Source organism: Phocoena phocoena, chromosome 6 (genome assembly GCF_963924675.1).
Source record: "Phocoena phocoena chromosome 6, mPhoPho1.1, whole genome shotgun sequence".
NCBI classification, from domain to species: domain Eukaryota; kingdom Metazoa; phylum Chordata; class Mammalia; order Artiodactyla; family Phocoenidae; genus Phocoena; species Phocoena phocoena.
In genome coordinates, this window is record NC_089224.1 from 109,221,682 (window position 1) to 109,237,270 (window position 15,589).

Below are 15,589 nucleotides of genomic sequence, written 5' to 3' on the forward strand. Positions count from 1 at the left end.
GTGCACAGTGACTTAGAACAGGGGTTGGCTAACTGTGACAGCAGGCTGGGATTGTTTTGTCAGGCCCTCGAGTTAAGATTTTTTTTTTTTTTGCGGTACGCGGGCCTCTCACTGTTGTGGCCTCTCCCGTTGCGGAGCACAGGCTCCGGACGCGCAGGCTCAGTGGCCATGGCTCACAGGCCCAGCCGCTCGGCGGCATGTGGGATCTTCCTGGACCGGGGCATGAACCCGTGTCCCCTGCATCGGCAGACAGACTCTCAACCACTGCGCCACCAGGAAGCCCAAGAATCTTTTTTTTAATTAATTTATTTTTGGCTGCATTGGGTCTTAGTTGCTGCACGTAGGCATTCTCTAGTTGTGGTGAGCGGGGTCCACTCTTTGTTGCGATGTGCAGGCTTCTCAATGCCGTGGCTTCTCTTGTTGCAGAGCATGGGCTCCAGGCGTGTGGGCTTAAGTAGTTGTGGCACGTGGGCTCAGTAGTTGTGGCTTGCGGGCTCTAGAGTGTAATCTCAGTAGTTGTGGCGCACGGGCTTAGTTGCTCCGTGGCATGTGGGATCTTCCCGGACCAGGGCTCGAACCCATGCCCCCTGCACTGGCAGAAGGATTCTTTTTTGCAGTACGCGGGCCTCTCACTGTTGTGGCCTCTCCCGTTGTGGAACACAGGCTCCAGACGTGCAGGCTCAGCGGCCATGGCTCACAGGCGCAGCCGCTCCACAGCATGTGGGATCTTCCCGGACCGGGGCACGAACCCGTGTCCCCTGCATCGGCAGGCGGACTCTCAACCACCACGCCACCAGGGAAGTCCCGAGCTAAGAAGTTTTTTACAATATATTTTTAATGGATTATAAAACAAAACAGAAACAAAGAAGAATATGTGATGAAGATCACTGTGGGCAGCAAAGCCTAAATACTTACTACCTGGGCCCTTACAGAAAAATGTTGCTGACCCCTGACTTAGAGCAAGGCTCTGCACTGGACAGACCAGATCAGGTCTCCGCCCACCACGTACTAGCCCAGGATCGACCGTGGCCTAGTTCTAGCTCATTAGCTCCAGTTCTGTTTCTTCATCTGTAAACTGGGCAGTGAGAGTGCACAGAGGGTTGTCAGCCACAGGGCTTTATTTTCTGTCTGAAGTTGCAGGAACGTAAGTAGTCTGATTGCACGTGTGAGTCAAGAGGGCGCCTGTCACTGTCATCCTTGTCTGGAGCGGTGTTCACGGCACTGGGCGTCAAGCTCATAACCTGGCTCAGCCATCCAGCTGGAGAGATGGGGCACATGCCAAAGATGCTCAAAAAACTCACATACTGCAGCTTAAAATAATGTGAAGCTGCCACTAACCCAGCGCACTTGGCCTCAGTGGAAACGAAAAACTAAAAATCTGGGTTCAAGGGAGGAGGACTGGAATTTAGAACCCTGAACCCCATCATTGGCATGTGACCGTTTTAAATGATAGCTTCTAACTGCCTCTCCCTCTGTGAACTGCCCACACCTAGGAAACTGTGGCCCACCAAGGAAGGAGGAGCATTGGTGACATGCGGACGAACCTGATTGTGTCTATCGCCTAGGGTCGGGGTTTCTGAGTGGGAGGCTCAAAGGATGATCTGAGGGTCTCAGTGGCACTCCTGGAAGGGGCGGATCCTTCTGTCCATGGGGAGCAATAGTTGGAGAGGCCCCGTGGCCCTCTCCTGCAGATCCCTCTCTCGGGAATCACGAAGGTAACGCCCAGCAGTGACTAGTGAAGGGTCCAACACCCCCCAGGAGGGGCTGGCCCTGTTAGCCAGCTCCACCCAAGCCTTCTTCAACTGTCCCCTCAGTGGTGTGTTTTTATTGTCCCTGTGGATGGACTGGGGAGTGTGTCCAGCCTGTGGATACCCCAAATGTCCAGAAATTCACTTTCCTCTCCCAGGAGGAATTCTGGGCTGTTTTTAGCCCCTGGTTGGTGCTAAGAGTGATTTTGAGGTAACGGAGCTAAATGACGTGTGCTGGTTTGTCCCTCTAGGTTCCCTGCCAGAGGCCTGCACTCACCGCGGCCCACTGCAGCCCAGCAGTGTCGGCCGTCACCGGAGAATGCGGATGCTGGCAGCTTCCTGGGGCTGTCGCTTTGCACAAAGGTAGGCCCACAGCCTGCTCCACTCAGGTGTAGCCCTTATGCACAGATCAAGGAGGAAGTCTGGAGTTTTCTTTTTAGGTGAAATAATGGAATTGTGGTTATGTTTGTTTGTTTTTACTTTTTCTTTTTTTCAAGTCTCATAGAAAAACATACACGGATGAAATGACGTGCTATCTGGGATTTGGTGCAAAAAAAGAGGAAGTGGGAGGTTGAGATGAAGCAAGGTTGGCCATGGATTAATTGTGAAGCCAGGTGATGGGTACATGGGGGTGTGTTACACACTTCCGTCTGCATCTGCATATGTTTACATTTTCCGTAAGTTCCAAAGAGAGAGCCTTAGGAGTCTGACCAGCTTGGGTTTCGCCCTTAGCCCTGGTGCTCCTGTTTGCAAGACCTGAGACCAGAAGTGTCCCGTTTCCTGATCTACAAAATGGGGCAAAACACAGCTGCCTCAAAGATTGCCGGGGGAAGTTTTCAATGAAAGAATACACGGAAAGCACTTAGTCTGGGTCCTGGCCCCTAATCAGTCCCAGTCACTCCTGTTCTGGCTGGGAGTCTGGGCCAGTTCACCTCCCGCTGACCATTTGGAGTGAGGAGGGAGCTTACAGGAGGGTGCCTGGGCGTGTCCACCTCCCCCTGGTGGATGCACAGCCTCTGCCTTTGATTAAAGCACTTTTGGCTCCACCTACATCTTTGATTGGTTGGACCTTTCTTGGTAATAGTTTGGAGCTAGAATCAAAAGCCAGGTTCCTGGGTACAATTTCTGCTAAAATATTGGGTTGTGGAAGCACTTACTTAGTTATTTCTTTTTAAACATTTTCTTTTGAAATAATTATAGATTCACAGTAAGTTGCCAGGAATGTGCTGGGAGGTTCCATGTACCTTTCACCAGTGTCCCCCAGTGGTCACACATCTCTGGTGTATCTGTAACACAGTGTCATGACCAGCAAAGTGACTGGTACAACCCAGAGAGCTTACTCAGATTTCACCAGTTTTACCTGCACCCATTTGTGTGCGTGTGTGTGTGTGTGTTCAGTTCTGAGCAGTTTTACACACACGTAGAGCCATGTAACTACCACCACAGTCAAAATACAGAACTACCTATCACCACCAAGGAGTTCCCTCAAAGGAAGCATTTGTTTTTCAAAACAGAAATAGCTTTTTTCCTTCTGATTTAAAAAAAGAGAGAAATTATACACAGAAGAGTGTCAGGAAGGAAGTTTGCCACAGTATCATCAGCAATTTTACTTTATACTTTGTACTTTTTTTAAAAACATCATCTGAGTTTTGTTTTTATAATAAGCATGTATCATTGTAAAAAAACAACAAAGCTGTTGTGAAATCTGTCACCCAGATACCCCACCACGTGGTTCTTTAGTGAACATCTCTCAGGCCTCTTCCTGGGTTGGTTTGCCCGCCCTTCTCTCTGATTTGCTCCTTCTCAGGAAACATTTTCTGGAGGAGCTGCTGCTCTGATTGCCTCCTCTAGTATCGTGACGTTGAAGGATTCTTCTCTAAGTGGAGTTTCTCGTAGGAAGTGAGATAAGTGGCCTGTGGGGCACCTGGCTTCTCAGAAGCTCTTGAGAAGAGTGGTCGTGCTTGCTTAGAGAAGACGGAGGTCAACATCTGCTTCTTGCCTTTCCACTTGGTTTTGAGATCTAGCCTCTCCACCCAGCCCTCTGCTGCCCCCTTGGGTAGAGTAGTCTCCCGGTCATGGGTCTGGTCTCTTTTAATAAAAGTACCACGGTTTTAGATTCCTTGACATGCAGCTTCCCCAGCGTAGGCAGGACCCTTGCATCTTCCCTGTTGACACTTTTTGTGTGTGTGTGTGTGGTACGCGGGCCTCTCACCGTTGTGGCCTCTCCCGTTGCGGAGCACAAGCTCCGGACGCGCAGGCTCAGCGGCCATGGCTCACGGGCCCAGCCGCTCCACGGCACGTGGGATCTTCCCGGACCGGGGCACGAACCCGCGTCCCCTGCATCGGCAGACGGACTCTCAACCACTGCGCCACCAGGGAAGCCCCGGAAGACACTTTTAATCATCACAGCCAGCGCTTGAATCCAAATCATCATCCCAGCACCTGCTTTCCTGTGCCAGCCCCGCGCCAGCCCCGCGCCAGCCCCTCGCCAGCCCCGCGCCAGCCCCGCGCCAGCCCCGCGCCAGCCCCTCGCCAGCCCCGCGCCAGCCCCTCGCCAGCCCCGCGTCAGCCCCTCGCCAGCCCCGCGCCAGCCCAGCGCCAGCCCCGTGCCAGCCCCGCGCCAGGCGTTTGACGTATATTATCTTCATGAGTCCTCTGAGCAACCCATCAGAGTGGGTGTTATCTCCCTCCCCAGTTCTCAGGCAAGGAGGGTGAGGCTCAGAGAAGTTCAGCAGCTTCCCTGGGTCACCAGCTGGTATACGGCAGAGCTGGGACTACAGACCAAAGTGTGCACTTCACCACAAGCCTCCCCTGCCTCTGGCCAGCAGCGGCTGCCATTAACCCAGGATTCCTTGTGTTTTCTTGTAGGTAAGCCCAGGCCAGCATGGGGGACTCCAGGGACCTTTGCCCTCATCTTGACTCTATAGGGGAGGTGACCAAAGAGGACTTGCTGCTCAAATCCAAGGTAAAGGGTCAGACCTTACGGGGCTGAGGCCCACAGCCAGGGCCACCACATTCCTGGGGTACAAACATTTCTGAAGCAGCGGAAGAACTGGCCCATGACAGTCTCTGTCTGGCCTTTTCTGTAAATGGAAAAGCTGGCGACTGTTTAGGAGGCCTTCCGGGGACCGTGTCCTAACAGCCATTAGTTACCATGTAGACCAGTCCATGTGGGAACACTGATGCTCTGCCCATTAGTGGTTGGAGCAGGTGCAAGGCAGGGGGTGAGTCAGACTCTGAGAGTCCACGGGCATTTTTGCGCATGTGACCTGTGAAGGGCTCAGGGAGCCTCAAAGAGAGAAGGTGGGCCACTTTGAATAGGGAAGATGTGTTGTCTGTTTGTTAGGTTAAATTTTTTTAAATAGGTAACATGTGAAACAATGTAAGAAGAAAAGTGTCAAGAAGTACCCCCCCTCACCTGCCCTGTGCCCATCTTCTCCATTCCACCCTCATGTAACCAGGGACATTAGTTGCTTTTGTATCTTTTCAGAGTTTCTTTATGGGAATACTTCTTTTTCATTTTCCCCTTTATTACATAAAAGGTAGTGTACCGTAGCTATTTTTGTAACGTACCTTATTCACAGGGCAGTATATCTTGGAGCTCTTTGGCCTCGGCACATAGATCTCATGGTTTATCTTGAAGTTGCAACACATTCGTTGTGTGGACTCCGTAGCTGATCCTCTGTGGGTGGACATCTGGGCCCTTTGCGGCCTTCTGCCAATACAGTGTCGTTGTGTTCAGGGGAAGAGCCATGTGTAGGGGTCATTCCCAGAAGTGGGGGTGGGTCAGATTCCTAGACATATTTCCTTGCCTTCTTTCCAGACACCTAATGCTGGTCGTTCAGCCTCCCTGCACCAGCAGGTTCTGGGTGGCTTTTGGCCTGAGCTGGTTTAGTCTGGGCCCGCGTGAGGGCGAGATTCTTCAAAGTACCCATGGCTTCTTTCGAAGTAGTTTCACTGGCTGTTACTGAACCAAGTTTGTTTGCCCAGCATGCATCAGGCCAAACACTGAGACACCGAGGTTTGCAGCAGAGAAAGGATTTTTTTCACAAGGCAGCCAAGCGAGGACATGAGAGAACAAGTCTCAGGTCCACCTCCCCAAAGGCGAGGGGCTTGGGGTATTTATGGGTTAAAGAAGCAGGGTGGTCTTAGGCGTGGGGAAAGGTGAGGTAATCGGTGTTCTGCGCAGGTGTTATCTGAGTTACATCCTTCTTCCTGGGATGTGTGTTCAAAAATGGAGGCGCCTAGCATGATCTGAGGGTGGGGTTTTGGGCCCTCTGAGGTCAAAAGGTCATTCATCGGACACCTCTGTAGGCCCAGTTCTAGGGTCAGTGGTCCCAACCAGTCTAAGCCAGCTCAAACTGGACAAGAGCTGACACCAAGTTTCTGAAAAGCAGCTTAAGCCCCTATTCGTATAGTGACCCATACATCAGAGCTGTTAGAGCTGTTATCTATAGGGGTTGTTAAGGAGTCTTGTGATATATAGGCTACACGAAGCTTGGAGGGTATGCAATTTGAGAAAAATAATTAAGACAAGCTTGCTCAGTGAAGGCAGGCTCAAAGCAGAGGGGCTTTTTAAGGAGCTGTTTCCTTAGCTGCTATTCCTGTAAGACAAGTTCAATTTCTGTTAATCACCAATTTCTGTTAACCCTAAGGGGCACGGTTTCAGTGTGGTCAGGAGGAGGGGCAGAGCGAGGCTCTGGTGCATTTGCACGGTCTAATGCTGGGTCTCTTCCTGAGTCTGCACAAAGGAATAAGTGAGACAAACTGAGAGGATTTCTCAGGGAATCTGAGAGCAGGGAGGAGATAAGCGAGGTGGGAAGAAGGAGGCAGAACGTGGAAAGACTGGGCTGGGACGTGGCAGCCTTTTGGAAATCTACAAAGTGAAATCAATATTGTTTTAAAATACGCAGAAGGGGCTCCCCTGGTGGCGCAGTGGTTAAGAATCCACCCGCCAATGCAGGGGACACGGGTTCGAGCCCTGGTCCGGGAAGATCCCACGTGCCGCAGAGCAACTAAGCCCATGTGCCACAACTACTGACCCTGTGCTCTAGAGCCCGCGAGCCACAACTAGTGAAGCCTGCATGCCCAACGCAGCCGTAAATAAATAAATAATAAACAAACAAATAAATAAAATTTATAAAATAAAATACCCAGGAGGGGCAAGGATTGAACAGGTAGCTCAAAACGGAGGAAATGCAAATGGCCGAGAAACTCTTGAAAAAACATGCCTGACTTCCCTGATGGTTAAGGATTTTGCCAGAGAAAGCAGCATGACACCATTTTCAGATGGGCAAAGCAGAAGCTGCTCTCACTCAGAGCTGACAAAGGGAGGGAAGTAGACCAGGCGTGGTAGTGGGGTTAGGCATTACTGTGACTTTAGGGGTGCAATGCCACCTCTGGGAGTTTATCTAGTAGAAGTGTAGGAACAGTTACAAATACAGCAGTATTTATTGAGCATTATTTGTAAAAGGAAAATACTGGTGGCAGTCTGCATATTCATCAAGAAGGGAATGGGGCTTCCCTGGTGGCGCAGCGGTTGGGAGTCCGCCTGCCGATGCAGGGGACACGGGTTCGTGCCCCGGTCCGGGAAGATCCCACATGCCACGGAGCGGCTGCGCCCGTGAGCCATGGCCGCTGAGCCTGCGCGTCCAGAGCCTGTTGCTCCGCAACGGGAGAGGCCACGACAGTGACAGGCCCGCGTACCGCAAAAAAAAAAAAAAAAAAAAAGAAGGGAATGAGCGAACAGATTGTGGTGTCTGTGCTGTGCCCACAGTGTGTGCCACCATGCACTTACTGCAAAGAATGAGACGTGGTCTCTGTGTACAGACTAGAAGGATGACCACAAATAGGTGACAAAAGCCTGTTACCGAAAAATGTGTATAGAGTATGATCTTATTTTTACTAGAAATCACCCCCCATCTATGCATATATGTTTATATAAGAAGATATGGAGGGATATACTTCAAATTATTGCAGCATATATGTATTGGATATAATAATCTACACATATACAGAATATATGTATTGCATATAATCTACACATTATATACAGAATATATGTATTGCATATAATATACTACTCATTATATACAGTGTATGTGTATCATTTAAATTGTTAAACATACAATACTTTTATCATTCAAATGACTGAAATGAAAAAAAAAAAAACTTGGGAAGATGGGAGTGAACTGTGAAATCAGAAAATCACAAAAGAGATGACAGATTTGGAAAGGTCAAGAGCTGTGACTTTGAGTCCACTAAGCAGGCTGATCTCTAGCCAGCCGTAGCATCCTTAGCAAGAGACCCTAAATCACAGATTGCAAATCTCTGCCCTGTTGTATGGGATGAGCTGTGTCACCTCCACCCTAGTGAGAGTCCCACATTCAGGCTCTTTACAAACAGCCAAAATCTGGGCTTAGTGAGACGAAGAAGTTCCCCTGGAGGCCTGGGGGTCGACGTGGTCACCCTGGGAGGAAACTGGGAAGTTTGATGACCGCGGCTCCTCAGCTTCCCCTTCTGACTCTGCTCTGTAGGGTCATGACCTCTCTGAGCCTCAGTTTCTCATCTTATGAAGGGGATGTTGATGGGACCTGCTGCACAGACTGTGGTGGGGATTACATGAGCAAGGTGTAAAAAACTTAGCTGGTTGCTTGGACTGTTGTGATCCGTCACCAGAGGTCAGCTCTCACTCTGATTAAGTACTCTGTAACTGCTACCAGCGCTTAGAATTCATCTCACAACTGGCAGAGACACGTTGAGTATTGTGGAGGCTCAGTTGGGAATTGCTGTTCTAGACAGGCACAGACAAAATTACTTAGGACAGTTTAAATTATAACAAAGAGACCCTGAGATATGGTGGCTTAAATGAGATAGAAGTTTACTTTTCTCTCACTGAACAGTCCAGATGTAGGTAGCACTGATAGAGTGGCTCTGCCATTCTCAACACATGGCTTTCATCTCCAGGTCCAAAGTGGTTGCTTCACTTCCTGCCATCACATCTGCATTCCAGCCAATGGAAAAAGGAGAAAGAGCAAGGGTTATGCAAAACTCAGAAGTGGCACATGTCGCTTTTCGCTGTCATACTATTGACTAGAACGGAGCCCCATGATCACAGCGGGGGCTGGGACACATAGTCTGCAGCTGGCTGGCCATGTGCTCAGCCTAAATCCATGGATTCTTTTATTAAAGCAGGGAGGAGAGAGATTGGTAGACAAGAAGCAGGCTTTGTCATCCAGACCACCAGAAACCTGGGTGTTTTCTGTGGTCAACAAATATATTATCTCCTGATTTGTACCATGCTCTCTGTGAAGTCGCAGGGGTAGGTAAAACAGACCATCCTTCTTTCATGGAGCCCATAGCCTGGGTGGGGAGAAAGGCTTAAATAAATAAATGCAACGAAGGAAGAGTAGAAGGTGTGTCGAGGGAGCATGGCATGGCGTCAGTTTATTTAGCGTTTAAATGATTGTGTTGAAAATGTTTTTACAGGCACATGATAAAACAAAATTCAAACATTAAAATTTAAAGTCCCCCTGTGGGCCAGCGAGGGCCTTTCTGAGGCAAAGCCTCTAAGCTGAGACCTTCAGGTGCGTCCGTCAGTGCACATCCAACAGGCGGCTCACACCCTTCTCTTCCTCTCTCTCCGCACCTCACACAGGGCACCTGTCAGTCATGCGGTGTTTCCGGACCCAACCTCTGGGCCTGTCTCCAGGTAAAGTATCCTTGCAGATGTCTGGGGTGGGGAGCTGGGTCCAGACGCTGGGGTGGGAACATCCGTCCCCCATGGGCACGGCTGGGAACCTTGGGCAGGGACACAGGGCATGGATGTCTTGGGTGTGGTTCCCAAGCCCAAGCCAAGAGGGCCCCAGAGTCTGCGAGCCCCTGGCCTGGCTGTGCTGGCAGCCATTAAAGATGCCAAGAGGAGAAAGCAAGTTGGAGAAGACTCTGGATTGAATGATCCCATCAGCATTAAAGGCAAAGTTCTGTCCTTGCGCGCGCACGTGTGCGTGAGAGAGAGAGAGAGAGAGGGAGAGAGGGAGAGAGGGAGAGAGGGAGAGAGGGAGGGAGAGAGAGATGCTGTAGCATCTTGGCTCTGCGCCTTGGCCCAGGCCTTTGTTTCCCCATCTATAAAGTAGAGGCCACAACACTGATAACTGCCCCCTCCTTGCAGACCCACCTTACGTTAGAGTTTGAAGAGATGATGCCTGTGATGGTCTTAACAGGGTGTGTGGCCGGTAGACAGTGTCCAGGAAAATCTGATCACGATTATTACTGCTTATCAAAAAGAGTAACAGTAGATGTATCAACACGTGACAGTTTTCTCTCGGGGGTAGAATTATGGGTAATTCATTTTTCTTTGTAACTTTGTAGTGTTTTCCAATTTTTCTACAAGTATGTATTGCATTTTATAGTCATACTGAAAATGGCTGTTACTTAAAATTTCTTTGAAAACAAATACAAGGAGAAACAAAAAAGCCCACAGGGGTGAAAATACCATAGTTCAAGTCTGTCTTTTCAGAAGACTTAGGACCCCCCACGGGGCTTTGGCCGCCTCCTTTGGGGCCTGTTGCTCAGTGTAAAATACGCTGCAAGACACCGTCTGGGCCCCCAGGGGACAGCAAGAAGTGCGAGGCGTGGTCTTACCTCCAGGGAGCCCACAGGCCCCCCACAGAGATAGAGACGGACCTGATGCAGAAATTGGCACATCCTTTATGACGCAGCCCAAAGGTCGTTTCTTTGAAAGGTCCTCACCAGCCTGTGCAGTGTTGACCACAGCTGGAAATGACACCAAAGCACTCCTACGGAGAAGCAGGCTGATCGCTGGGGTGGAGGCCCGCAGAGGAGAGACACTTGAGCTGGGCCTTGGGTGCTGGGTGGATTTGGAAGAGGAGAGCGCAAGGCCAGAGGCAGGTCACCGGGGACACTGAGGGGCATGGGGTCCGCACCAGGCCCCATCTGCCTCTGCCCGATTCAGTGTTCCCCATTAGAAAGTGGCCGTGAGGCCCAGTCTCCCCACCCAAAGTGTGAGTCCCGATAACTGGCCCCTCAGGAGGTGGGGTTTCGGTGAAAAAGGGACAAGTGGAGGGGGAGAGGGTCTGGGCGCCAAGCAGCCGGGCCTCAGCTTTGCCCAGATCTGGCTGCGACCCTGCCTGCCTTCTTGCAGGAGAGCAGCAGCTCACGGCACACTGCCCGTCTCGCTCAGAGGCGGGGGCGGCTGTGTGGTGGCCATCCCTGCCCAGCGCGGACCTTGGCTGTGCAAACCTGTGTTCCTGCAGGGTGGCAGGGCCTTGGTGCCTGTGGATCCTGCTGGGTGGAGACGGGCACTGGCTCGCTGTGCTGGCAGCGTCCTCTTAGCCGCCCCATCCTTCCGCTCTCCTTTCCTCTCCACCCCCCTCCCCAGGTCGCCTGCTCCTACGTTGGCTGCGGAGAATCCTTTGCTGACCACAGCACCATCCATGCGCAGGTGAGCGTGGTGGCCGGGAGCATGGGCGCTGCGGTCCGACAGCCCAGAGTTCAAATCCCAGCTTCGGCTGCCCCCAGCGCCATCTGCCGCTCTGGGCTTCAGTGGTTATATGTGTAAAATGGGAAGAATCACGGCGAAGAAGCAAGAGAGAATGCTGCTGCAGCCCCTGGCACTCCTGGCCTGTGGGGCGAGCGGATCCTGAGCTTCTAGGCCTCTGACCCGATGGGGCTTTTTCCTGAGGCCGGAGAGCTCACGCAGCCCTGAGGCAGGCCTGGGGCACCCATTAGGCCACTGTATCCTTCTGATTTTGCATCTTACCCTCTAGGCCAAAAAGCACAACCTGACAGTGAACCTGACCACGTTCCGGGTGTGGTGCTACGCCTGTGAGAAGGAGGTGTTCCTGGAGCCTCGGCTGGCGGCCCAGCCGCCAGGCCCCTCACCCAAGTTCTCAGAGCAGGTGAGCGGGTGCGGGCGCCAGCCGAGGAGACGCCCAGGAGGGCAGGGCGGTGGGTCCCCCACGGCGTCCGTTCCTGCTCAGCGTTGCCAGCTGGCTTTGAGGAGCTCATGTCAGCGAACGCCCGCTGAGCCCCAGCCCTGTGTCAGGGCCCAGCAACACGGAGGTGCCTGGAACGAGGGCGGCCCTCCCGCAGGGAGTTTGTAGGCCTCGGGTGAGTCCAGGGCCGTGGGGTGGGGCACACCCTCCCTGGCCTGTGGAAAGCCCCTGGTGATGGTCCTGCAGCCACCTCTCTGGGGGAAACGCCCGGAAATCTCCCGCCCCCCAACCAGGCAAGGCACACGCAGGGCGCCGAGCAGCCCTTAAAGGAGGCAGGCAGGTGAGCCCAGCCCAGAGCTGGCCTCGGGGAGCAGTCAGAGAGCCGGCCCTGGAGCCCCGGGAGGCCAGGCGCGTGTGCGTGCGTGTGTGCACATGCGTGTGTAGACCAGGCGTGTCTGCATGTGTGTGTGTGTGTGTGTGTAGGACAGGCGTGTCTCTGTGTGTGTGTGTAGGCCAGGCATGTCTGCATGTGTGTGTGTGTGTGTGTGTGTGTGTGTGTGTAGGACAGGCGTGTCTCTGTGTGTGTGTGTAGGCCAGGCATGTCTGCATGTGTGTGTGTGTGTGTGTGTGTGTAGGCCAGGCGTGTCTCTGTGCATGCATGTGTGTGTGTGTGTAGGCCAGGCGTGTTTGTGTGTGTGTGTGTGTAGGCCAGGCGTGTGTGTGTGTGTGTGTGTGTAGGCCAGGCATGTCTGTGTGTGTGTGTGTAGACCAGGCGTGTCTGCGTGTGTGTGTGTGTTTAGGCCAGGCATGTCTGCATGCATGTGTGTGTGTGTGTGTGTGTGTGTGTGTGTGTGTGTGTGTAGGCCAGGCATGTCTCTGTGCATGCATGTGTGTGTAGGCTAGGCGTGTCTGCATGCGTGTGTGTATAGGCCAGGCGTGTCTCTGTGTGTGCATGCATGCATGTGTGTGTGTGGAGGCCAGGCATGCGCGTGTGTGTGTGTGTGTGTGTGTGTGTGTGGAGGCCAGGCATGTTTGCTTGCGTGTGTGTGTGTGTGTGTGTGTGTGCAGTGCTGTCTTCTCCACGTTGGACAGCGACCATCACATAATGGGTGCTTGATAAGTGTATATAGAATACGTTTGTGGACATGGTAGATATTTATGATTTTTTACAAAAAAGGCTCTGAAGAAGTATATACAAATCCTGTTTCGAGGGTGTATGTGTATTAACAGTTAAAACGCTACATAGATAAGATAGACTATCAACAGTGGTTGTCTCAGGAAAGTTGGATTGCCTGTTGTTTTTTCTGTTCCTGTTTTTTCCCAAATTTATTATAAATAAATTAAATTATTACTACTCATTATTGTAAGTAAAATACAAGTCACGGAGTTCCCAGGGCAAGGCCACCAATGCCCTCTCTTTCCACGGTGTCCTCTGCTCAGATGGGCTGGCTCAGTGCAGGCTGGGGGCCTGGGCTTCTCCCCCTACCCTGAACGCCAGTGGGGGAGGCACACGGGCCCCTGACCCCAACCCCTCTCCCTCCTCACCCCCCTAGTTTTCCTCACTCTGGTTCTCGAACACAGGACTCTGCACTGCCCTCCCACCCTCTGAAAGCTGTCCCCATTGCTGTGGCTGACGAAGGAGAGTCCGAGTCGGAGGACGATGACCTCAAGCCGCGAGGTAACGGCGCCACGCGCTGCGCTGCCTGGGCAGCGGGGGGTGGCCTGTGGGGCACGAGGGCTTCCCTGGGGCGCCATCCGCCGCCCTCAGCCCTGTACAGCCACGTACCCCTGGGCGGGCCGGCCCCTCTGCTCCCAGGCCACTGCCCCTGCTCGGTGCTGACGGTGGGCTGGGCTGGGCGGACGGCGGAGGGGTCCGTAGGTTCCGTACACTGCGGTAACCAGAGCTGCTGGGAGTGGGACCACGTCAGCGGACTCAGCGGGTTTCCGGGGTGGGTCCTGGGGACTCAGAACCATCCTCTGTGGGTTCCTGCCGTGTTGAGATGCTCACCTTCCCCTTCCTCTGTGTGCGCTGGTCTCCCAGGCCTCACGGGCATGAAGAACCTTGGCAACTCCTGCTACATGAACGCGGCCCTGCAGGCCCTGTCCAATTGGTAGGTTGCACCTCATCTGGGAGTTGGGGCCCCCAAGCCGCGTTCTGTGTTGCCCACAGAAGCCTGTATGTGGATACACATCAAAATGCCCCAAAGCACACGTGCCCTGTGACCCGGCAATCCCTCCTGTTGGAATTTATCCTGAGGAGGTACCCTGAGATATTGAGAAAGCTGTCTGTGCAATGAGGTTCATCATTCTGCCGTTTACTGGAAACAACTTAAAGGTCGATAAAATCATAAATGTATTGTAGGGCAGCCTTACAGTGAGTTCAGGAAAAAATGGTGCAGGACAATATTTATTAAAAAGAGGAGGAGTTCAGGATATGATAAGTAGGAAAAAGGAGGTTATAAGCCTTTGTTTGGTGCAATCCCATTTTGGAGGGAAAATATTATTTTCCATCTAGGATAGTGTCCACTCCCTGAGGCTGGGATATCTCCTATTCCTGGCACTCAGGGTCTCCCACCTAGTAGGGGTTCAATATGTGTGTGTGTGTGTGAACGTGTGAGAGAGAAGGAGGGAGGGATGGGGGATACGCATACACAGAAAAGTCTAGAAGGACATGCCCCCAGATCTACAGAGTAGCTATCCTCACGTAGTAGGATTAAGGTCAGTTATTATTGTTTGCTTAGTATTTTTAAGTTTTTCTACAGTAAATGAGTATTTCTTATGTAATAAGATAACAAAAACAAAGAAAACGGGAGAGGGGGAGATGCTTTTGGGCTCAGGAAGGTTTCCAAGAAGGGGCTGACGGGAGGACAGGCAGTGGTTCCTCTCGTTCACACAGCAGTCTTTAAAGAAAGACCCTATTTCCAAACACAATCACATTCTAAGGTACAGGGGTTAGGACTTCAGTGTATGAATTTTTTTTTTGTTTTTAAATTTTTATTTATTTATTTTTGGCTGCTTTGGGGTCTTCGTGGCTGCATGCGGGCTTTCTCTAGTTGCAGTGAGCGGGGGCCGCTCTTGGTTGTGGTGCGCGGGCTCCTCATTGCGGTGGCCTCTCGTTATGGAGCACGGGCTCTAGGCGCGTGGGCTTCAGGAGTTGTGGCACGTGGGCTCTAGAGCACAGGCTTGGTAGTTGTGGCACAGCATGTGGGCTCTTCCCTCACCAGGGCTCGAACCCATCTCCCCTGCATTGGCAGGCGGATTCTCAACCACTGCGCCATCAGGAAGCCCTCAGTGTATGAATTTGGGGGGATACAATTCAGCCCATAATAGGTGGTATCCTTCAATGCCTTCTGCAGGCATTTCTGGCTCCAGGGGGCCACAGTACCTCCCACATAAGATGCTTTTGCTTCTCCACCCGGCTCTTTGTAAACAATGCCACGCTCCCCTTCTTTTCTCTTCTGACCTGGCTCCCTGCCCCGTCCCCCAGCCCCCCACTGACCCAGTTCTTCTTGGAGTGTGGAGGCCTGGTGCGTACAGACAAGAAGCCAGCCCTGTGCAAAAGTTACCAGAAGCTGGTCTCTGAAGTCTGGCACAGGAAACGGTGAGTTGACCAAGTCCCTAACCTGGGGCACGGGTGTGGGGATGGGTTTTCTGTCGGCCCCTTGAGAGAGCACTTCCTGTGCCTTCAGCCTCTCACCATCACTTGCTGTGTTTTACCCTGTGCAATGCTTACATCAGCCCTTCGAGCTGTAGGTCATAGCCAACTCTGTTTCACAAATTGGGGAACTGAGGTTCAAAAGATTTAAGGATCTCGCTCAAGATAGCACGTCTTGTGAAAGGTGGAGCTAGAATTCGAGCCTGGTGCTGATTGAAGATGGCAGCATT

General features: G+C 52.1%; 1 protein-coding gene across 1 annotated transcript in view; it reads left to right on the plus strand.

The window, feature by feature from the left end:
• Nucleotides 1–1,999: 1,999 nt before the first annotated feature.
• The window catches only part of USP20 (ubiquitin specific peptidase 20), a 32,085-nt gene continuing 18,495 nt past the window's right edge, over nucleotides 2,000–15,589 (plus strand). Inside the window, exons 1-8 of the mRNA XM_065879157.1 lie at nucleotides 2,000–2,111; nucleotides 4,617–4,713; nucleotides 9,406–9,459; nucleotides 11,149–11,211; nucleotides 11,537–11,668; nucleotides 13,286–13,382; nucleotides 13,746–13,815; nucleotides 15,192–15,305. Coding sequence (XP_065735229.1) covers nucleotides 4,633–4,713; nucleotides 9,406–9,459; nucleotides 11,149–11,211; nucleotides 11,537–11,668; nucleotides 13,286–13,382; nucleotides 13,746–13,815; nucleotides 15,192–15,305 — 611 coding nt within the window. The 5' untranslated portion in view covers nucleotides 2,000–2,111; nucleotides 4,617–4,632. The remainder of the gene's footprint in view (nucleotides 2,112–4,616; nucleotides 4,714–9,405; nucleotides 9,460–11,148; nucleotides 11,212–11,536; nucleotides 11,669–13,285; nucleotides 13,383–13,745; nucleotides 13,816–15,191; nucleotides 15,306–15,589) is intronic.